Source organism: Mauremys mutica, chromosome 1 (assembly GCF_020497125.1).
Source record: "Mauremys mutica isolate MM-2020 ecotype Southern chromosome 1, ASM2049712v1, whole genome shotgun sequence".
NCBI classification, from domain to species: Eukaryota; Metazoa; Chordata; order Testudines; family Geoemydidae; genus Mauremys; species Mauremys mutica.
This window is the reverse complement of record NC_059072.1, coordinates 248,307,022-248,330,503: the sequence shown is the minus strand read 5'-3', so window position 1 is coordinate 248,330,503 and position 23,482 is coordinate 248,307,022. Positions and strand designations below refer to the sequence as shown.

Sequence of the window (23,482 nt, the reverse complement as noted above, 5' to 3'; positions counted from 1 at the left end):
GGGATCAGACCACTCTTGCTGTACAGCAGGAAGCTCCCCCTCGGGCACCAACTAACAAAGGCCTTTGGCTAATTGGCACTATTTAGCCTGTTAGTTAAGAAAACTAGAGATGGGCAATAGGATAAAGTAAAAAACTAACCCCACCCTTCCCCATTCTGTCAAACCAAACATTTTTGGAGGTCCAGAAAGTATGTTTCATTATTTTTTTAGTCTCTCTCTGCACCTGATACTCCTGGGGGAATTCTGCACACCTGCGCAATGCAGAATTTTGAAGAAATGTACGTTGTGCATGCAGAATTTCCTTTCCCCCACAGAAATATGCTGCAGTGGTGCTAGCCGCCACTAGGGGCCACTGGACTTGGCAGATCCCAGCTTGCACATAGAAGACCCTGCTGGAGAGCGCGGGGGGGGGGGGGGGGGGGGCTAGAGGGTTCCTGGCAGCTGCAGTTCCCAGCATGCCCTGAGGGAAGGGGAAGGCGGCCTGCAGGAAACTCCATGCAAACCTGGGACTGAGCATCAGGCTCTTTCTCCCTCTGGATTCCTGGGCTCTGGGGGGGGAGAGGAGGGAGGGAGATGGGTGTCTGGACAAGAAAGGGGATGTGGGGCTCTGGGCCAGAGGAGCCCCACGGCTGGGCTCTGGGGGGAGTATCTGAGTAGGAGGGGCCCTACGTTGGGCTCTGGGGAGAGGGGGTTCAGGTGTATTGGCTGGGGGGGCCCTGCAGGAGGGCTCCGAGGGTTGCGGGTTTCTGGCCCTCCCTACTAGGCTCTGGCATGGGGGGGAGGAGGGAGGGGAAGAGAAACAGGAACTGGGTTGTCATAACAGTTCCTTTAACTCTCTACTCCCGAGGGAATTTTTGTGTGTGTCTGTATTGTTATAAACATACTTACTGACTGGTATTTTGAAACAAATTACCAAAATAATTGAAACTGGTGTGATTCTGTAGTCTTATTTTGACAAATATAATTTGCAGAATTTTAAAATATTGTGCGCATCATTTTAAAATGTTTTTGCTGCAGAAAGCCCCAGGAGTAACCTGAGTTCTGGCCAAGACTAGAAGGGGAAATACCAAAATACTACAAGAAAGCCTGTCCTTATGGCATTCTGACCCAGTCTGAAGTAGCAATCTTACAAGAGAGCCTGGTTTCATGAGAGCAGTACCCAAATTTACAGATCCCATATTTCTGGTTACTAATCTGAACTGAGGGCCAGACAAACTAGTACACTCCATTCCTTTGTGTTGCTCTTTCAACACAAAGCAGCTGCAAACCAGAATTTACTGGCCAGTTAAATGAAGCATCTGGCCTCTTTGCATCACTGGAGCAGTGCAAAGCTATCAGCGAGTACCACTAAGTCTAGACCTGAATCTCCAGGCCTTTGCAGGCTTGCCTGTCACTGCTGAAAAACATGGGTAAAGAGGCAGTCTCAGAACCATCGCTGAACGTTTCTTTTCCTATGTAACATGTCGAGGTCCCAGCACCTAACAGTTATTCCCCCCCTCCCAGTACCTTGTTCTTGTCACATTTCTTTAAAGTCCCTGTCTCCCTCAGCTATTTCTTCATATCCCCCTGTCCCCCTTCCTCCCTCTCTCCCATTTGGTAAACTGTAATGATGCTGATACTCACTGGAGAGAAGCTGTCGATGCAGCTGAACTTATCATCCCACTCTCTGCCATCTCAATGGCCTGTTTGATTTCCAGCTTCTTGTACAGAGATACAATGCTGGATTTGGGCTGGTTCTCCCGGATCAGGATTTTCTTTAGATATTTAGTGTCAAACTTTTTAAATCTATGAAACAGAAATGAAAAGCAAATGTAAAAAGGAAAGGAGTCTATCTTCCTCTCTGACAACATCCATCAAATATATATATAATTGCAGGTCGGAAACTGAAGCCAAATTGTAGGCACCCGTGGCCGTGAACAGAAACCTGTTGGAGGACAAAGGGCATGGCCTACTGGTCCACAGAGATGGTAAATCTACTATACAAAAGAAAGAAACAAGCTGCAATCATCTCACAAAGAAGGTTGGGTGAGTGTTAGCATATAGCATCGCCACAATTGTACGAAAAGAAAAAAGGGGCCAGTCTTTCATGCTTTTGTACAAATGTTGTATTCTAATAAGGCATAACAGCAGCAGCTGCACTTACAGCAACGCTGGCCTATTCAGCCAGACACCAATAATGTTCTAAATGGCCCAGTAGTTAGGTCCCATTATGTTGCTGATCATTTTAAATCCTGACAATTAGGGGAAAATATATATGTCCTAATATTCTGAATGCCAGAGAAATTGAATGGACTGCAAAATGATGTCTGTATGCACGCTGCACATGATAATCTACCACTAATGTGCTGCATACACAAGTTCGAATGTGTGTGTGTGTTGAGGCGTGTATTGGCTTTCAGGCATTAGCTTAACAAAACAGGAGCAGCTCTTATAATTTTTTTTTTCAATGGGGCAGTTTGTTATGGCAGAGAAATGTGCTTTAGAGTGTTATGAAAAGCAGTACAGAGTTCATACAATTTCTTATAATAAGCAACTGTTTTTAATATTTGTTGCTATAACAGAAGACTGTAGGTAGCTCTCCTTTGTTCTGTGAACAAGGATGCTCTGCAGAGCTCTCTAGTCCACAGGAAGTTACCCTGAGTGTCGGTTAACCAAGGTAATCAATTCTTAAAAACATATTACTTAATCTTAATGCAAGGAATACCTTCATTTTTATATGACTCTCATATAAATATTTTCCGTGACTGAAACAGTAATTTACTAGTAGTATTCATAGACTCCTCCTATCAGGTCTATTGGGTGGATCTGAGAGAAGTGACAGAAATGCAGCTTATCTCAGTTGCAATGCCTTCAACTGTGTCTGTGGCTTCAAATAGGGAATTCTATAGCCTATGCACCATTGTTATCCTCAATATAGTCTCTGGAAGGTCATTTTTAGCCCATTACATATAAATTCTATAGTTCATACATTTATTGAAATGAAGGCCATCTTGCAGGCAGAAAAGATATTTCGCCCCCTAAAGGCTTGTGTTACTGCTATACAGCAACCATCTGAGCTTGCAGAGGTATTGGGCAGACTGATGATCATATGTATATCTCCACATTCAGATCTGATAATGGAAAGGTTACAAATCAAATGGCAATTTAAAACATCAAGTCAACATCACAAATTGTCTCATCTACCCATTGAAGGTAAATGCTGCTCCCATATAATTACTTTATTAAGTTAATACAAACATCACTTTTGTGCTCTCTCCTAGATACAAAAGGCAGTATAATTCTGAGACCCGGAAAAAATTACTATTGATTACTTTATTATGAGCTATCTACATTGTCCCAAATGTTTGCATGGTGATTTACATTCAAATCAAATGACAGATCCATGCCTCAAGCAGCTTGCAATTTAAAGGGCCACTTTGAAGAATGATAGGCTTACATTTAGGCCTTGTTTGCAGGCTTTCACGGGCATGTGGCATGAGTGTGCATGTCATGCTCCTCCTCTATCACGCTTATCTCCTCCTAGCTTTTGAGGAGGCACAGCAGTGAAACAGATATGAATGTTGCACTCCAAAAGATGATGATTACTCAAGAGCTCGGGTTATATTTTAGAACAGGATATGGCGCATACCCCTAACATTTTCATTCTAATCTAACCTTCTGAGAGCACAAAGTGTATTTACCTTTGAGTAGATAAATATGTCACAGCTAAATTACTTTATTATACCAGACAGTACCAAAACATTCTCACTTGTCTCTCAGTTGATAGTGACTCCAATGCCCACATATATCTTCAATTCCAGCCTTCAAGTGATCCATCATCTAGAGAAAAAAATACAACAAACCAATGGTCATAACATGAAATCAATGTCAAAACAATTCTTAGGTAATCGAAGACCAGATTCTAAGGAATTTAGACACTGATCCAAATTAAACAACTCTTAGAAAATCTAAAATTTTATAAAAATCCAGACAAACTTCCCCATATGCCAATGTCTCTGATCTTTTTATTTTTCCTTAAGATTGTTTGATCTGTACAAGTAAATCTGCTACTAATTACCAGAATTTGCAGGCACCTTGATGTGTTTTCAACCTCAGCAAAAACAACTTTAAAATTTCCAGTTATGACAGCCCATATCTGACTTCAATATAAAGATAAAAGCACTGAGGTTAATTTCAGATCCAATTAAAGTTAGCTGCTACTAGCATCTACATATGTGGTTAACTTTATACATATAGTAGCAATGGGACTACTCAGGGGTAAATTTAACCACATGTTTAAGTGTTTTGTACAGTTTTGTTAAGCTAGTTTAACGACCTTCCCTCTAGTCTACCTGTACATATTATGGGATGTAAACTTAAAGTAAAATGTTTCAGAAGAAAATAAATCATCTTCCAAAATGATTCAGAGTCTTTAAAAATGAATCCTGAGGTTTTATTCATTTGTAATCAACAAAACAGAGTATCCTGATTTAAAACGTTTCTGTTTTTAGTATGTACTCAAGCTGGTCAAAAGATGGTAGTGGAATGAACCACATCTCTGAACCATTGTTGCTTGGCATAGTATGAGCAGCAGTGGAGACAATGAAGGTGCCTAACTGCAGATTCAGGAAAATGATTCTGCCATTTTACACTCAGTTCACTTTTGGAAATCATTCTTTTCAAGCATAAGGACAAGAAGCATTTTAATGAGAGCTTAGATTTTGCAGATTTTGATGGCACTTGCTGGAAAAGATGCCTGCTCACTATGGTTGTGCTTACACTGCAATCAGAGGTGTGACTGCAACATATGTAGACATAATCTAACCTAGCTGGAATAACAATAGCCACTGTACAAGCCCAGCTGGGACCTGGGTATGTAGTTGAGCAGTTAAACCCATGCTGTCCCAGCTTTGCTGCTATTATTATTCCAGCTAGCTAGATCGAAGCTTGCTTGGGTATGTCTATCTGTGCTTCAGTCACACCACTGATCGCAGTGTGGATATACACTATGTGTGAGCTGGTGAGTGGATATTTCAAACCTGACTTTTTATTGTTATGATGCTGGGATTTTTCGTAATGGCTAGAAAGTATCAAGGTAGAGAGGCTGGAATCCAATTGCTACATTGTTTCATTGTTGTGCCTTTATAAAAAGTTCCATTCTGTAGTTTTGAAATTATAATGAGGTGGCGTGGCATCCATATCCAGAGGATGTCATACATTACTTTACAACAGCTTCTTTGGACTCAAACACCATCCAATATTTTTATTAAGATATTTTGGCTGGGATTTGCAAAGGAGCCTACGGCGCTTATTTGCCCAATGAATTTCAATGGGAACTGGGTGCCTAACTCTCTTGGGCAAATTTGGAACTCCCATTCGTTCTCTTTCTAGGATACAGTTAATCAATAAAGACAACTTACTCGCGCATGAATCTCTTCATTGATGCACTCTTTCTTGTTAGTCTTTTTAACATCTAGATACTTGACCAGTGGACCAATTGTGATTCCCTGTATTTAGAAAAATGAGTGAGAAAGTTAATTATTGTTTGAAACAAGCAGATAAAAGGCAAGAGATGAAGTGACTATTTTTTATTTGATCACTGTCTAGAATATAGGGCTTATTTGTTATTAGTTGGGCTGGTTGGAAAATGGAGCGGGAGGTGGGGGGCAAGTTCTGAAAAAAAGTTTCCTTTTTTTTAAAATCAAAATTAGATTTTCATCAGCATTTTCTAACCAACTGTAAGAATTAGTTTCTGTAAACTACCCAGCCTGCTAACCACTTATACTAAGCTAATGTTTTAATAATTAATAATATTAATAATAATTTTATTAATAATTATTAAAATTAAATTAAATTAAATTTCATTCCAGAGGGAAAAATAGTTTCAACAATATGAAAGCATCCTGTTTGACATTTTTTGAAAGAAATGTTTTGATTTTTAAACCTTTTGATTTCATTTAAAAAACTGTATAATATAATGTAATATAATAGTTTAAAAGACCATATCAAAATAAAATGATTAACCCCAAACACATTTTTTTCAAGATTTTCATTTGTAGAAAATTTCTAAATTGTGGGGTTTCATTCCTAATCAGAACAAAGACACATGTTGAAATCACAAACTCCTTCACAAAATGGAATTTCCATCCTGCATAGCCCTAGTTATGACACAAAAGGGGAACAACTACTGTTGTATATCAGACTACAAGGTGAAGTAAAAAATTGGAACATAATTTTCAGAGGAATTTTAAGGAAATCTGTTTTTAAATACTTCCAGTGGTGAAGTTACTAAATATTTAACCAAAACTATAAGAAAAAATTAATTATCCAGCAAAGGGTTATTGTGTTAAATCTGGAGACTCTATCCAGCAACTAAAGTATCAAATAGAAGGATTTAATCCTGATTTAAGTGCAAATCTCAGTGCAAGCTTAACTATGAAGCCTCTAGGCATCGCTGTTGTATGAAATGAACCCATTATGAAACCTGCTTACCTGAATGAACACAGTGAAATATATAACTACAAGAGTAGCCGTAATGAACATGTGCTTTCTAGGGAAGAGATACATAGGAAGCAAAAATGCAAGAGAGAAACTACTGGCTCCTCGAAGGCCACTGTAGGCAATAATGAGCTGGTCTTTAACGGTGAAGGGATAAGTCCGAAACTTGTTGCTGATATAAAAGAGAGCAAACACACCTAGGAGGGAGGAAAAACTATTGTTAACCAAGTAACAAAGAAAAATACTTTAAGTGCAACAGCATCTTTAGCCTTTAAGCCAGGAACACTGTTTTCTTTGCAGTTGTGGGTGCTTGTAACTTCTTTTCTGGTCATTCGTTGAGGCTATTTTCAACTATACTATAAATGTGATGCCTATGAGAAATTTTAACACAATATTCTAATGTAGGTTTCTAAATGTTTTGTGTTTTAACTTTGCTGAGTAGGATCAGAAGATGAGATAAGTGATATTATCCACCACCATTTGTATTTTAGACAGGCCTTCCACTGAGGTGATCTGAAGATATCCTAGATAAGAGCTCTTCCTGCTTTTTCCCCTATAATATTCTTTCAAGCTTTTCTTCTTCCCTTTCACTCCAATGCATTTTGGTTCCCTTCTAAGTTACTCCAGACATTTTCCCACACAGTAGAAGACCAGTGTGTTTGAACAGTGCTTGAACAGTTTTGACAGTTGCATATAATAAAATAATAATAATAATAATACCTATGTCTTTATGTAGTGCTTTTTCATTAGTAGTTCAGTATCAATAATCTTAGTTTACAGAAGGGGAAACTGAGTAACAGAGGGGTGGAAAGACATAGCGAAGATCATCCAGCAAATCAAGGGCAGAGCTGGGAATAGAGTCCAGGACTCCTGAGTCGCAGTCCAGTGCTTTTCACTGACTCCCTTTAAAGGCATTCGGTAACAAAACAGCTGCTTAATTCTCCTGATTTGTTTTGCTTTTAATTAAAGGTAAAACTAATGTGACAGCCTATATGACAGAGATGACCCTTGTGGTCCCTTCTAACCCTATGGTTCTATGATTCTATGTGGCTGGGTGTGGACTGCAGCTTCTGCCTACAGTATATTTAGTTGCTTGTTTTTTTCCATTACCCTCTTGGGTCCTTTTCCAACAGCTTTATTTTCTTAATGAAATGCCCTTGTATCTACGTTTCATACGAGCACCGTGACTGATATAAATAATGAACCGTTATAATTAGAAAAAATGCATTTTATATATCTACCCTGTAACAAGCTTATTGGATTATTATTTGGTGGGCCTCGTAACACTACAAAGGTTGTGTGGCACTTCCCATTATGAGATCCTGTTTTCTGTTGCTTTTAGCTTTGTCAAACTGAAGCTTTCCATGCTGGGCATCTGACTCAGGCTGACAGGTGACCTTTATTTGAAAAGCTCTAAAACCCCCATGCTTTGGAACAGGGACTTGAAATTTAGTAGGGAGGTGGCCTTTGTGCCAAGGATTTGCCTTTTGCTGTACCCATTAAAAATTGTTCACATGTGGCCAAGTTATAAGACTGTAAAATCTCAGTTTGCACATGCTCAGTATAGACTTCATCTTCCCCCTTAAACTCTCCTAGGATTCCATCCTCACCGAGCACGCTCCAGCCTCTCACAGCTCCTAGCATTGAGCAGACTGCATGGACCATCCTCTCACTATTAGTCCACACTATTCCAATGTGTGACCAGGCTGTGCCTGCACCATCCCCACAGAGATAATGAGCATGCTACAGGACCAGAGCTAAAGGAGCAAAGCTGGAATTTCCCTATAGTGGCTAAACCCAGCTGCTCCCAGGGTGAGGCCAGGCAGTGGAACTGAGAGCACAGAGCCTGTCTCTCCTGTGATCTCTGCGCCCCCCCGCCCCTTGCTGGCACCCACGCAGTGCAGAGAAGAAAGCCACCTGATTTGAATGCAGAAGGGACAAAAGCTGAATCGAGGAGGGAGAGGAGCAGATGGAGACAAGGAGACTAAAGAGGGGGAGAAAAACTGGGAACATCTGGGCAAGGAGAGAGGGAGAAAGTCTTCTTGCCCAACCAATCCCAGCCTATGACTAGGAGCCTGGGACAGGGATTCGGTGAAAGCAGCTGGGGCAGGGAGGCTGGGACTCAGTTGGCTGCGAGGGAGGAACACTGAGGCTGCATGAGGAGCTGCAGACAGGGGAGGAGACTGGGACTGGCTGGGCAAGGAGACTGGGATCAGATGTAGGGAAGGAGAGAAACTGGGAGTGGACGGGGATCTTGGGGCTTAGTCAGCAAGTTGCGAGGTGGAGACTAGAACTCAATGGGAAACATGACACACGATGAGAAGCCTGAGGAGAGGAGAATGGAGTGGGAGAAGGAGCCGGGGGTGGCAAAGAGACAAAATTGGGATGGGGACAGGTGAGTGGGGATGGAGCAGGAGGGGTCACACTTCAGAGCAGAGGGCAGAAGAGTCTTTACCCAGTAGCGCACACTCCCCTCCAGAGTCTGGAAGATCCCCAAGATTCACCATTTCTCTACTGCCAGCAAATATCTGTGAAACCCACTGGCAAAATCTTATACCCCTCTACTACAGGGCCACATAGAGGATGTCAACCTACCATTGCTATCAGTTATTCCATTCACTCAAGTGGCAGAGGTTTGTGAGGTGAATCAAAAGGTTCCAACCTGGCTGATGACCACGTGAGTGCCAATCTGATGGAATTTCTGTTTTTTCAGTTTGCTTTATTTAAAAAACGTAGATAACTGCACACTAAAATCATGCATTAAGGTTGCAAAGTCAAGTACTCAGAAATTAAGAAATGCCAGAATTAAGGTTGCCTCTGCAACCTTAATTTACCCCCTTGTGCATATGCATTATGGTACAATCTTTAATTACATGACACTTACTTTAATTACATGACCATAGGAGCCCTGTTTCATTCAGTGATATATAAATAAATTCAAATAAGGAATAATCGTGTCTGAATGCAATGTACTTACTGACTAGTTGTTTTGGGAATTGTATACAATTAGTAGTAACGCTTAAATTTACTTGATAAAAACACTGTGCCCAATCCTAGGATCTGGCTGGTTCAGGACCAGAGGGCATGGGGCAAAGTTGGCTGCATGCTACCTCTCCACTTCCCCAGTCCTGGGGTACCAGGAGCCAATTCTATTACCATAATATGTCAGAGCAGCCTCAGGGCTGGGTTACTAGCCAGGGATCATGAGTGTTCTGCCACACCTTTTCCATTTTACCATGTGACCAGCTCACCCTAACCCCTGGAGAGCTTGGGAAGGGCTGGGGTAAAGCTGGTTAAGCCAGTTTTACCTCACCTGGAGATTTCCTTCACCCATGCCATCCAAGCCAAGGGAAAGGCTTTACAGGAGTGGTGCCAAAGGGCCAGGATCTGGATTCACAGTATATAGAACTTTATCTACTTTAAGAATAAATTTAAATAGCTAATATTCTCTCATTAAAATTGCAGAGAAATGTTCAAATTGCCAAAAATAGATAAGGAACCATTCAGGATCTCGTTCTATTGGTAAATTAACCACATTCTAAAATGTAACCATTATGAAGCCCACTTACCTGACTAAACACAGAAATAATGTATGGCCAGCCTAAATATCAACATAATGATGGAAATAGTTTAATTTTACTTAAAAGTTTCCTTCTCACTGAATCACAAAATCCAGCTTCAGGTATTGACCTTTGGGTTGTTGTTTCCACCCTCCCGCACCAGTTCAGTACTAGTATTTGTGAAATTACCTGGTCAGTAAGACACACCTATTAAACTCATTATTCAACAGGTTAGACAAGTCAGCACTACATTTCCTAGCCTACTTTTGCACTGATTACTTTCAAAGCAGGGCTGCCCGGGGGGTGGGAGGCAGGGCAAGAGGGGCAATTTGCCCCAGGCTCCAGGCCCCACAGGGGCCCCCACAAGAGTTTTTTGGGGCCCCTGGAGCGGGGTCCTTTACTCACTCCAGGGGCCCCAGAAAACTCTCATGGGGCTTGGGCCCCCAGAGCTTCTTCCGCTCCGGGTCTTCGGCGGCAATTCGGTGGTGGGGGACCCCTGAATCCTCTGGGCGGCCCTGTTTCAAAGACGCAGAGCACCACATCTACCCAGGCTGGCTATGTTAAAATGCAGTTATTTGCCTCTTACTTAGCGCACGCCAAATCAAGCAGAAGAGCAGAGTGAAGGAAACAAAGGCCCAGTTCCACTCGTGGTTCCTTCCAACTGTGGACACTCCCATGAACACGAAAATCAGGGTCTCGTTGACACTGCTCAGCATCTTCATGAAGTACTTTATGGTTGTGTAGGAATTCTGGGAAACATTCTCCTCCACATATTTTTTCATAGTCACTGCACATGCCGTCATTCTGTTCATTCGGAAACACCATGCAAAGCATTAGGTATTGGCAATGGTCATCTGTGTTTATCATCTTAAAAGAGAAAGGCTCCTCTAACCACTCCTGCTTAAAGACTAGTTGAATCCAGACTGTCTGCTCATCTCCTTATTTGAACCCACACATGGGCCAGATTTTGAGACCTTTTCTCATGCAATACCTTCATCCTTAAATTGAGCCATTGATTTCAATGGGACTACCTGAGGAGTAAGGGACTGTGTAACGGTATGGACATTGCATCTGGCCCTATGTGTGTATCCCATATAGAGGAGAAGAAAAGGAGCCAGAGTTTGCCAACCTTACTCAAAGTGAGTCTGGTTCAAAGTCATGTTTGTTTTGAATGCATAACAAATACGAATAAAGGGGCAAACTCATGGCTTTGCCACCAGCACCAAGCAAGGAATAATGCATTGTCATGCTGCCCTGGGAGCAGACCAATCAGTGCCACACTCTTCCTCCCAGTAACTCCTCACTCTGGTGTGGCAAAGGAGGAACCCTGCATCAGCCCTACGCCTGGCACAGAGTGTTCCCCTACACACCAGCTAGCCAGCATATTAGGGGGTGGAAACCTAGCTTCCATAATTCTCCACCCCTCCCTGCTCACTGCTGTCCATAAGCATCGCAGGAGGAAATGCAGCAACAGCCCTGCAGATGCTGCTCTTTCCCTTCATAGCGATCCAGCTTGCACGGGGCAGTGAAGGGACACCTGACAGCTCCTTACTTCTCTGCTTGGCTGCATGAACCAGGCCACTATCCGGCCCAAACATATCAGTCAACAATGTGGGCAAGGCACTGATACTATTACTCATACTAAATAGCACCTGACTCTCAGAGTGAAGATAATGAGACTTCTGACTTCTTATGGAGTAAGGGACAGTAGAACCTCAGAGTTATGAACACCAGAGTTATGAACTGACCAGTCAACCGCACACACCATTTGGAACTGGAAGTACACAATCATGCAGAAACAGAGACCAATAAAAGAACACCTTCTTCCCTCCGAAAAAGCAAATACTGTACAGTACGGTGTTAGAGGTAAACTACTAAAAAAATTAAGGGAAAGCAGCATTTTTCTTCTGCATAATAAAGGTTCAAAGCTGTATTAAGTCAATGTTCAGTTGTAAACTTTTGAAAGAACAACCATACTGTTTTGTTCAGAGTTACAAACATTTCAGTTACGAACAACCTCCATTCCCGAGGTGTTCTTAACTTTGAGGTTCTCCCATACTTCCTAGCATGAGTAGGAATATCCTACTGCATGGCAGATTTTGTATTCTCTGTTAAATCAGCAGTCAGGCATTTTCCCAAGGCTTCTTTATTTCCGTCATGTTCTCCACAGCTTAAAGGAAACTGTACGTAAATAGGCAGGTTGAATGCTAAACTGATAGATAGCCCAGTATGTCACCTAGCTGGTTTCCATCTATAATATTTTAGTCCTATCAGCCTTCTACATGGCAATAGTTTTCTAATCTTGTGTGCTCAGAATATTCTGAGTGCTCCTCAAGTCTCCCATTCATTCCACCTAGACAAAGCTACAGGGTGTTCTGGAGGAACAGACACATTCGGCAGGTCCAAGGACATTCTAAGACAAGATCAATAGACATGAATGTTTAATACTGTTGACTATTCAAGATATATGCATAATAAATTTTCATAACCCAAGTGGAAAATGAATGAATTCATCAATAATTCAATGGTGCAACAGTAAGTTCCCATCACTAAAATAAGCAATAATATATTTAATAGGCTAGTAAGAAGAGTAAACCCTGATTATATTAATATTATTCTATTACTAATAATTTCAATAAGCTAATGACAAGAAGAAGCATGTGAAATAAAGTTCTATATATTTTAAAATAATGAATATTCACTGGGGTGGTTTGTAAGGTACAGGAAGATTGATCAAATCTATAACTGATTAATAAATTAGTATTCAGCTCTGATAGGACCTGATCTTGAAGTCAATGAGAGGTTTGCCAATTACGTATATACCATATATTAGTCGGCAAAACATGGACCAGGATCTGGGTCACTTTGCAATGAGTGTAAATAGCTACACAAGGTATAAAACAGTGGAGAACAGGATTAGAATCATATATACTCTAATAATTAGATTGGATTAAGAAGCATTTAAATATTGCATTATAAATGCACTTAGAGTATGAGGATAGGTGCTTTATATATGTATCTAATTAAACAATTGGGTTAAATTTTCAAACACAGGTACCTCAGGTGATCCTGCAAGGTATGTGTGCATACAACTCCATCTTTGCACAGAGACTGTAAACTGGTGTTTGTGAACAAATCAGGGTCTGAGACGTGCAGTGAGAGCTAATGTAACATTTTTGCACTCATAATGGCAGTACACTTTTTTATGCATGTGCAATGTATTGTAGGCGCCCACGTTCAAACATTTGTCCCCATTATGTGAGAATCCCCCCTGGAGGTAGCCTTCACTCATTCTGGGGCACCAGGCTCAGTGAAGTCCCATCCCCAGCTCAGTCATGTGAGCTCAGGGCAGGAAAAAAAAACCTGGTGTTGCCAGACCAGGAGTCAGAGATTGGACTAAGCACCAGCCAGCAGAATTATCTATAGGACTGAGGATGTCACCAGACTTCCACTTCTTCAGTTTTTACTTTAGTATTCTTTCCTCTCCATTGATTGGCTATTTGCTCCAACTCCCTCCCACATCCTCGCCTCACATTCCCTTTGCTGTGCCTCACTGTCTCTGCCCTCCATGCGCCTCTCCATTCCTCCCTCCATCCTTTCACTCTTCTTTCCTATCCCTGTCCCCCTTGTCATCCTCCCATCAATGTCCTCTCTCTCTCTCTCTCTCTTCCTTGGTGTTTACTGTAAATTATAGTCCTTTCTGACCTTCCCTCTTCATCTCACACCTGTACATTCATAACACATTTGGGACCAGCCATAGAACTATTTCAAGGTTACTGTATGAAGTGTCTGGCCTTTAATCAATGGCACCGTTGCTCTTTACAGAGCATGGTGTATGCACCGATGAGTTCTCTGAGGGATGCTGAGTCCAGTGAGCAAGTCACAGTCTCATCCACAGGTAAGGCACACCAACGTATTAGCAATGCTCTGAATCCGAGCAGCAGATTCCTTCCTCCTCTAACGCCAGTCATCACAAAGATTGATCCAGTCCTCCTTGCAATGCCTCGCTCCATCAACAAGCTGATTCGGTCAACCAGTGCATTCTGCACTCCTTTCCCAGTCATTCAAAGAGATTCCAAGGATACTAAGTCATCTTTGCAAACATCCCGAAATCTGCGTAGTGGTCCACCTCTCTTTCTAGACTCTTTGTGAGCCTTCGCTCTTTGGGATCCTGTAATCTGGCATTCACTTGACATGTCCACGTCTTTTCTTACTGATCAACATTCCCATGAATGACATACCAGCACGATTTAATACTTCCACATTTATCACCCTGTCTTGGCTTTTTAATGTGCATGTGTTTGTTTAATGCTTCTGAGTTTTATATTTGGGCCAGATTTAGTTCCAAGTTACACAAAATTAATTTAGGTGTAATTCCACTTAAATCAGTGGAGCTCAATTGATATACATTGCTGTAGCTGAGAGCAAGATCTGGTCTATTAGTCTTTGTTCTTTTGATATTAACAATGTTGTATATAACTACATCCCTCTAATAACATTATTGGGAAGCCACATAGAAATAAATATTAGAGCATAAGTTGGCCTGGTATCAGATCATGATGCTATATCAGCAGACCAAGTTGCACATTTAGGCCCATAAAGAATAACAACTGAAAAAAATAGGACTGGGGCAGCAGAAATCATTATACTAATCCCAAGCAAAACACCTTGTCAAGAATGGAATGGAATTCCACCCGGGACGCATTTGAAAATTCTTATTTGATACTCACGCCAGAATGCCTGAGATGTAGAGGGTTTCAGCAGACAAATATGACAAATAGCTGAACATGAAGACAAGCAGTGGCTCAATGGCAGAAATGTTCTGTGTAAATCGAGTCATGAATGCCGAAACAAATCCAAACACAATGCCAAATAGCACTCCGCCTAGTCCTACTACAAAGAAGCGAGCAAATCCAGCAAGAACATCAACAGGTTCAATCTCTTCGTATCGGTGCATCTGGGTGAAGGCGATGAATATGTTATATAACACCTGTATGCAAATATAATAGCAAATTAGAAATCTTTCAAAACTAGATTTTTCTCAATATTTTTAGTGGTATGTGCCACACACTGTATTCTAATCATATTGCTTAGCAAAATTGTAGTTTAAATCTGAACATCTCCTTAAGAGGCCCCATAATTATCTACCTGGCTGGGATCCTAAAACTAGTGAAGAAATGGTACAAAATGCCAGTCAATGTGTCATATTCATCATGTAAAAACAGTAAGACAGTTAGCCTGAGACACCCCATGTGTGTGATATATGGAATGTATGATGTTTTCAGAAAGTACATGATGCCTCAGACACCATAAAATGTGTAGCAAAGAAGGTGTTCAGAAGCACTGTGATGGGTGAAAATGTAAGAACTTAAGAATCAAACCGAATCAAATCTAATAGAATAGAATAGAAACTAAGCAACTCCAGCTTCATACTGGTGATAGATAAACACTCAACTCATGGTTCAATATGTAATTGTTGTTATTAAATATAATAGAACTCTTATATAACCAATTTTTTATTACCTTGCCCTAATAATATAGTAATTGCAGTCTGTTGTGTGATGGTTATTGATAAATTTGTACAGTGGATTTGTAAAAATGTCAAAAGGACATTGTCAAGGAACTTTTCAAAAGTTTGAAAATACTTTTTTTTAATTCACTTATACTGGCCTCTTGGAGCTCGTTGGAAATTGAAATCTATTGTTATATCATTTTTATATTACAGATAACTAAAGCAACAGCAGCTGCAGTATAATACTGCTACTGGTGAAAGGGTTATTCAGTCTCCAGGCTTATTCATTCTTGGACCTCTCTTTTGAAATTGTCGCAGGGATTCCAGTTGTGTCAAGGACAATCATCTTCTTGGAACTGGATTGAAGCCATCAATTCCCCGAACCATCCAATTCCCTATATATCATACATTAATGACATAGCAGTCATTCTCAAGGTAGGCACTACAAACCTATTAGTGATTTGACCTTTTAAACTGTGTAAATAGCTAATTAAATTATTTATTTTGGTTAAGGAGCTTGAAATACTGAAAAAACATTGTGAGGTTAGGTAGTAGATTATGCTCAGCACATTACACACTGGGTCTGATTTTTATTAAATATAGGTCAGATGCTTAATTATCATACTTTTGTTATGAATAATTTCTACTCTGAAAAATGCATGATAAAAATCTCCTTTGGGATTTTCCATTTTCATCCACTTATCAAATGGCAACTGAAGTGTTCAGCAGGGCAGCATGAAGGTATTGATTAAAAATATGTAAGAGTTTTTGACTACTAGCTGACGATAAATCCTATTGTATCTGTTATCAATAAATATCAATCATACCAGATTCACTTCCAGGTTTTAAAAGTCAGTTTGGAAAAGTCTAAAGTCACAAATTTGCCACAATTTTTGCTACTGATAGCATTAGTCCCTAACACTGTCCTGTTTAAAACAAGCCAAAAAGGCTTCACATATCTGGTGTTCTTTAGTTTTTTTCTTTGCCTAACTAATTTTAGAAGGCTATTTAATGAGATTAAAGGAGATATTTGCTGGTCATAGGCTTCAACTCATTAAAGACAGTAATTACTCCTCAGATATTATCTAGCTTTAATTGCTTCCTAGGAACATTTACCCTTGAGCTGTCATACAGTAGATTCTCAGGGATGCTCATTGTTACTAGGTGACAGGAAACATACAATAAAATGTTCTAAATGGCAGCTTCCTACAAATAAGGGTGATCCACTTTTCCAAACTGCGAAGTGTGGAACTGTGCTTCTCAGTAGCAGACCACTGAAGACTGGATACGCGTACACATGCAAAGTTACCATACAGTACTTGAGTCACCGCAGTTGTTCTCTAACTACTCCCCATTCCTTGTTGATGACACCCTGTCTCCAGCATAGATTTTGGAAAGTGGGCAGTTGGTACCCAGCTGCTGATTGAACACTATTGAGTTTAGAGCTGGGCAGAATATTTTCAGGGAATAACTTCTAGCATTTAGCCCTTTTTCCTGTTCCTGCATTGTCCATTGTCACACAACATCACAATTTCCATGTGTGTGTTCGTTGCGTGCATTCATTACTAAATGCTTAATGCAAAAGTATTTCAGCCATGGATTGCTCACTAACTATGCACTATGAGTATTTGCTAGTCACTTAAGTCACATGCCATTGTTTCTGTTCCATAAATGGATTCCCATAATTCTTTTAGTGGCAGGAAGGCCTGAATCAGCCTCTGGTGCTTTGATTCACTCAGAGAGAAGGCAGAGGCATTTTATGGAGAGGTAGCAGGTCTTATTTTAGGAATTTTTAAACCTGGTGCTTTGGGCTTTTGTGCAAAACCATTATATTCTAGCTAAACACCTGGAGGCTGCATTTTAAAATACCTAGCTTCTTTTTGACTGAAGGCAAAGACATAAACAACTAAAAGCAAGATTAACTAGCACTTTACATAAGATTTTACAAATGATTTCCTTTGTCATGTTCACAAAACAAAATTGGCTTTGTGTGCTGTCTTATTTGTGATAAGGCAGAGCAACATTCTTCCTAGTATTGAAGAACTGCCACTTTTAGGTCTGTTACTATACAGAGCGATTGAAGTGTTCTCCTACTGGTTTTTTAATGTTATGATTCCTGATGCAGATCAGACTACCAAGGCTGCTGCATATTCCTTCCATTCTGAGGGAAGGGCAAACCAACAATGAGCTTACATTGGTCAGGCTTCTGACTAGTACAGGACACTACAGTTCTGGAGTGCAAAGCTAGGGAGCTGGGGGGAATTGGCTGGAGATTCCTTACTGATGGCTCATGAATGGCTGGGAGATCATTCATGTAACTCAGTTGGGTGTGTCCCTGCCTGTGGATATCTGGGTAAGTGCAGTGTCTGTCAGAGGCTTGTAGCTTGACATCAGCATCACAGTGTGAGAGACAACCCAAGCTGGTGGGTTTGGAGGGCTCAGCAGTCCCAAAGTCCAGGTTGCACCCATGGGATCCCATCACCGTGAGTAGAAGATATTTTATATTATATTGCAGTTTTCCTTTAAGACATCAATCAGATATTACATTTATATTCTTTGATTAAAAGAAATATCTTAAGGATTTTGTTTGATAGAGGTTTTGAGGAAGGTTGAGGGTATTTGGAGAGTACTATTGGTAAAAAGCAGCTTGTCTACTGTTTTGAGTTATTAAATGTTTTAATTTATCGACTGAGTTAATTTATTACCAGAGTATGGCTCTTACGTTGTGGTGTGGTCATCGCTATGTGATTATAAGTTTAATTAAGTGTCATGTTAGGCAGCCTACAGCTTTTTGTAGGGTGTTCTTGTTGGTGTCTACATTAGGGTTGGCAAGCCAGTCAATTGACTGGTCAAATAATGTAATTGACCTGTCAATTGACTGCCTATTATTTGACCCTGGTCAAATATTGTCAAATATTCCAGCAAGAATTCCCAGGTGCAGGTGGAAGCTTATCTGTTTGGTTGCATCATAGTGCCATTTTTTCTTTTTCTAGTACATTTTTTCATTGTGTTTTGCACATCTCTGTGTTAAAATAACTCAGGCAAGGAACTTGTTTTTTGTGATTAGGCCTAAGTATCTATCTAAGGAAAAGATTCCTGGAGCACATAAAGTCTTATTCTTTTTGATTACTGTTCTAATAAATCAGTGCTTTAAAATGTTTGACCATTTTTGTATTATTTGACCGGTTAATTGACCAATAATTTTTGAACCAGTCACAAATGCCCAAACCTACTCTAAGTCTAAATAATTTTTAAAAAATGATTCTCAAACTTTTCGGCACAGTGCAACACAGGAGTAACTTGAAAGGGTGATTCTTCTGTGTTCCAGTGGCTGCATCTGAGTAGACACTTGTATTATTCTGAAATCAAAATATATTATTCATTGAATCTTTACCTACATGATACATTATGTATATAGCTCATTTATATTCATTGACTTTACCCTCCCCACTCTCTGTAGATACAATTATGTTGCTAATACGCAGCTCATAGCAAGCAGTAGAAGAACTGGCTGATGGAAGTCTTGAACTTCCTCATGCAAAGAGTTCTTGTGAAGGTAATGGTACAACTTGAATGGGTAAAGTGACCATGATTTGGCCTCCAGTCACTTAAATAGGAATATTTTCCAAACCATTATTCCAATTCCACAGATTTTTAGGGATTTTTTTCCACTAAAGTAATCAATTTTATATATATTTCTACATTAAATATCAAATATTTACATAAGAAATGGCAATATACATAAGCAATGTACATACAGATTTAAGTAGCAAGGATTTATCACATGCATCATTAACTTTAAAATCTTTTCATCCTGACTGGGGAATCAGGAGCCTGCGATCATTTCATAACAATTAGGTCTCAAGACTAAGAGATCAAATTAGTATCCTCCTCTCCCTTTTTTAAATCACTCCTAAAATACCATGGGCTATGAAGACTTTCAACAATGAACTCTGCAAGAGTCTTCCAACACATCAAACTTCCAGTAGCACTTGATGGTCAAGCAGTGTGTGAATTGTTTTTGACTGTGTTCTGGACTCCTGTGTTTTAGATTCTAAAAGGACCCAAAGCATTTAATAAGACCATGCTTGAATTTTAGCACAGTTAGTCCTACTGATTTCAGTGGGACAACTTGTATGCTTAAGTTAAGCAGGTACAGAAGAGTTTTGCTAGATCAGGGCCAGAATTGCCAGATAAGGCCAGAATTTCAAAAGTGACTAGTGATTCTGGATGCCTCATGTTTTGGCAGAGCTGGTTGAAAACCAGGGAAAGAATTTCACAAATACGTCCCTTTTTTGTCATAAAAAATCAGGTTTTGTTTATTTTTCTTCCAATAACACTTTTGAGTCAGCTTGACAGACCTTAAAGGGATTGATTCTCAGAAAGAGATGAGCATCTGCCCTCTGAAAATCAGGCCCTTTTTAAATTGTCTCAATTTGGGCATCCAAAAATTGAGACACCCAAAATCACTAGTCTTCTTTGGAAATCTTGGCCAGAATTCTTTGAAGCAGAATCATTTCTTTTATTTGCTTGTACAATACCAAGAAAATTCTTGGCACTTAGGGTCTGACCCTGCATCACTGATTCAATTATTGTGTGGCCATTCGCATCAGTGGGAGCAGGATCAGAGTTTACTGAATAAGAAATACAAGACATGATTCTCCTCTCACTTCCAGCAGTGCTATAAGCAGTGGATTTTTTTTAATGAATTACTCCAGTGTTTACCATCCGGATGTGTTATGTGAGTACAGTGCCTAGCACTATGGGGCTCTGATCCCTGATTAGAGCCTCTAGCCACCGTGAAATATACACATTATCATCATCATCAATCAATCAATAACAAATAAATTAGAGTGACCAGATAGCAAGTGTGAAAAATCAGAACAGGAGGTTGGGGGGGGGGGGGGGTAATAGGCACCTGTATAGGAAAAATCCCCAAATATCAGGACCGTCCCTATAAAATTGAGACATCTGGTCACCCTAAAATAAATGCATTTCCAGTGGAGTTCCTTCTGTTTCTCCTCTACAGCCAACTCTGCCTCTGCAATGTAAGGAAAAAATGAACAGCAAAAGCAAACTCACCACAGTAATTCCATCATTTAGCAAAGACTCTCCAAATATCATCATGTAAAGCTGCTCATTAACAGAGGCCTCTTCAAAAACAGCTAGTGCTGCCACGGGATCCACAGCTGAAATCAGGCTGCCAAAGAGCAAGTTCTGCAGCAGGTTAACATCCGTGAGACCAAAGGCTTCGATCTGGCAGATCCCATAGAGAGACAGTCCGATGCCAAAGGCATTGAGGAGGGATCCCAGTACAGACCACCACAGGATGGACACAAAATTTTCAAAAAAGGGGCGAGTAGGCATAAAGTACCCCTCCTCAAGGACAATGGGTGGGAGGAGATACAGGAAGTAGATGTTAGTAGTCATAACTGGTGGGGATTTGTGATCAGTGCCAAAAATGATTGCTCCAACCAGTGCCCCGATAACTATCAGAAGGCAGCATTCCGGCATGAGGCTTGGCAGTCGGTGGTAGAGATGGAAACCTTGAATAAAACATGGGGAAATGAGCTGAGTTAAAAAGGTTTTCATGCTGCCATATTTCCAATTCTTCCTGACTCTGAACAGATGTTTCCCCAACTTGCAATATGTTGCACTGAGAAGGCCAAGTTCTACCCTCGGTCACACTAACATAAATCCGTACAACAGTGGGGGGCTAGCCCCAAGTCTTTCCGGTACCCCGTACCCATTAAAAATCTCTTGGGTTTTTTTGGTTGTTTTGGTTTTTTTACAAAAATAGCAATTTTTATGACCATGGTTTCACTATTTTCCATTTCTGATGTGAACAATTTACAACCATAGAAGTGAGATAGCAGCCAATGAACTATAAGCAGGTAATTCCATATTGTACAGTCTGGGGTTTCTTGCCCCTTCCTCTGAAATATCTTGTTCTGTTCACTGACAGAGACAGAAGATTGGATTAGTTGGGCTATGTGTCTAGTACGGTAATTCCTACATATGTGGAACAGAGAAATTGGTCACCATAATTAGCAGTCATTGACCTCACTCACTGCTAAGATGACAAGATAATCAGCTGAACATGAGGTCCCAGTGCAATGCTGTGGCCAAAATGGCTAATGTGCTCCCGGAATGGATAAACAGGGGACTCTTAAGTAGGAGTAGTAGTGCAAGTAGGACGGTACTCTCCAGTATGCAGTACCAGCAAGAGATTTTTAGCAGGTATGGGGTACTGGAAAGACTTGGGGCTAGCTCCTCCCTCCAGAGGTGGGGGTGGTGCTGCGCTCTGCTCCTTAAAGAAGCAGAATATGGGTAGGGAAGGCATTCATTCTTTATATGGCTTTAACAGCATAATGCATATGCTAACAAACTTAAACAAAGCCTTTGTTTAAATTTGTTAGCATATGTATTGTGCTGTTAAATTGGTCAGGAGTCCTCAAGAGGAGAGGGGTACACAGAAGGTGTTTAAACAGTGTGTTTTATTGTGTTTCTCCCCATTGGTCTGAATTATCTGTGACATTCATACTGCATCACATCAAGTCCAAATCATTAGAGGAATGCCTCTGCCTGCACTGACCAGAGGATGTTTGGATTCTGATGTCAGCCCAGTTCTGCAGTCTTACAGGAATCAGGTGTTGTTCCCAGTGTACACAGAATTCTTCTTTGCAGCCAAACTAGTCTAACATGCATTTTGTTAACTGGAACTGGAGCAGCAAAATAAAGAAAACAAATGCCTCATTGTCCATCTTTGTGGGTGAGACAACTATAAGTGAAGATTTTAATGCTGGACACTGATGGCCTTAAACCAGCTACCTCAGGAATCTGCCAAGAACCTTGCTGAAAATATGTTCCTTATCTTAGCAACAGAGCTAAGACTTATCACACATCTGCCCACCTTTATTCGAATGAAGCTCCTTCTGATCTGACAGCTCAGGCATTGTCAGTTTCATCTAAAATAATTTACAAATTTTGAATTTAATCCTCTAAGCCCTTAATCATTTGATCAATCCCACTGAAGACAATGGGACTATTTGCAAGACTATGGACTGCTTTTGTGGTAAGAGTTTCAGGAGTTTGTTCCTATAAATGATGTTGAATCTCCCATTGAATTGCAGTGTTTGGGTACAATATCATAATGCAGTTTAGGATACAGTTCTACTTAAAATTTGTCTTATTATAAGTCATACATATGCAGAAATGGCTCCTCACCCAACTCCCATATTTAATATAAACAGACTGAAATACTACGTATTTTGGGGGAAAGTGAGTAGTTAAGCATGTTGATGTTTGTACATACAAACACCCATTTCATCACTGTACTGGAAAAGATATCTGAACTTAATTTTCTATGGAATTTGAAGAAAGTTTAACAGCCCCAGTTGTTTTCTGTGTAATCAGTGTGAACCTGAAAAAATTACATGTCTTTTAAGAGAATAGAATCAGGGCTTGGCTACACTTGAAAGTTGCAGCGCTGGGAGTTACAGCGCTGGTCATGCAGCTGTGGCCACACTCACAGCTACCAGCGCTGCTGTGTGGCCACATTTGCAGCGCTGTTGGGAGTGCTGCATTATGGGCAGCTATCCCAGCATTCAAGTGGCAACAATGTGCTTTTCAAAAGAGGGGGGTGGAGGGTGGTGTACTGTGACAGGGAGCGGGGAAGATGGAGAGAGTGGATTTTTGGAGCCAACACTGTGTGTTAGCTTCCTGGATTGAAAAATCACAAAATGTTCGCGAACCCTTAGTCTTAACTCTTAATTGCAAACAGCCTGCCTCCAACATGGACTCCCCGCTGTTTCACTCACTCCCTGTGGTGTACTGTGACAGGGAGCGGGGAAGAGAGAGAGAGTGGATTTTTGGAGCCAACACTGTGTGTTAGCTTCCTGGATTGAAAAATCACAAAATGTTCGCGAACCCT

The 23,482-nt window shown here is 40.6% G+C and overlaps 1 protein-coding gene across 1 annotated transcript in view; it reads right to left on the bottom strand.

The window, feature by feature from the left end:
- SLC9A4 (solute carrier family 9 member A4) overlaps window positions 1–23,482 on the bottom strand; it is a 43,777-nt gene that overhangs the window by 15,941 nt on the left and 4,354 nt on the right. The window contains exons 2-8 of the mRNA XM_044988542.1: window positions 20,632–21,095; window positions 14,768–15,027; window positions 10,624–10,841; window positions 6,472–6,674; window positions 5,400–5,486; window positions 3,749–3,819; window positions 1,624–1,785 (exon numbers count right to left, since the gene is read on the bottom strand). Coding sequence (XP_044844477.1) covers window positions 1,624–1,785; window positions 3,749–3,819; window positions 5,400–5,486; window positions 6,472–6,674; window positions 10,624–10,841; window positions 14,768–15,027; window positions 20,632–21,095 — 1,465 coding nt within the window. The remainder of the gene's footprint in view (window positions 1–1,623; window positions 1,786–3,748; window positions 3,820–5,399; window positions 5,487–6,471; window positions 6,675–10,623; window positions 10,842–14,767; window positions 15,028–20,631; window positions 21,096–23,482) is intronic.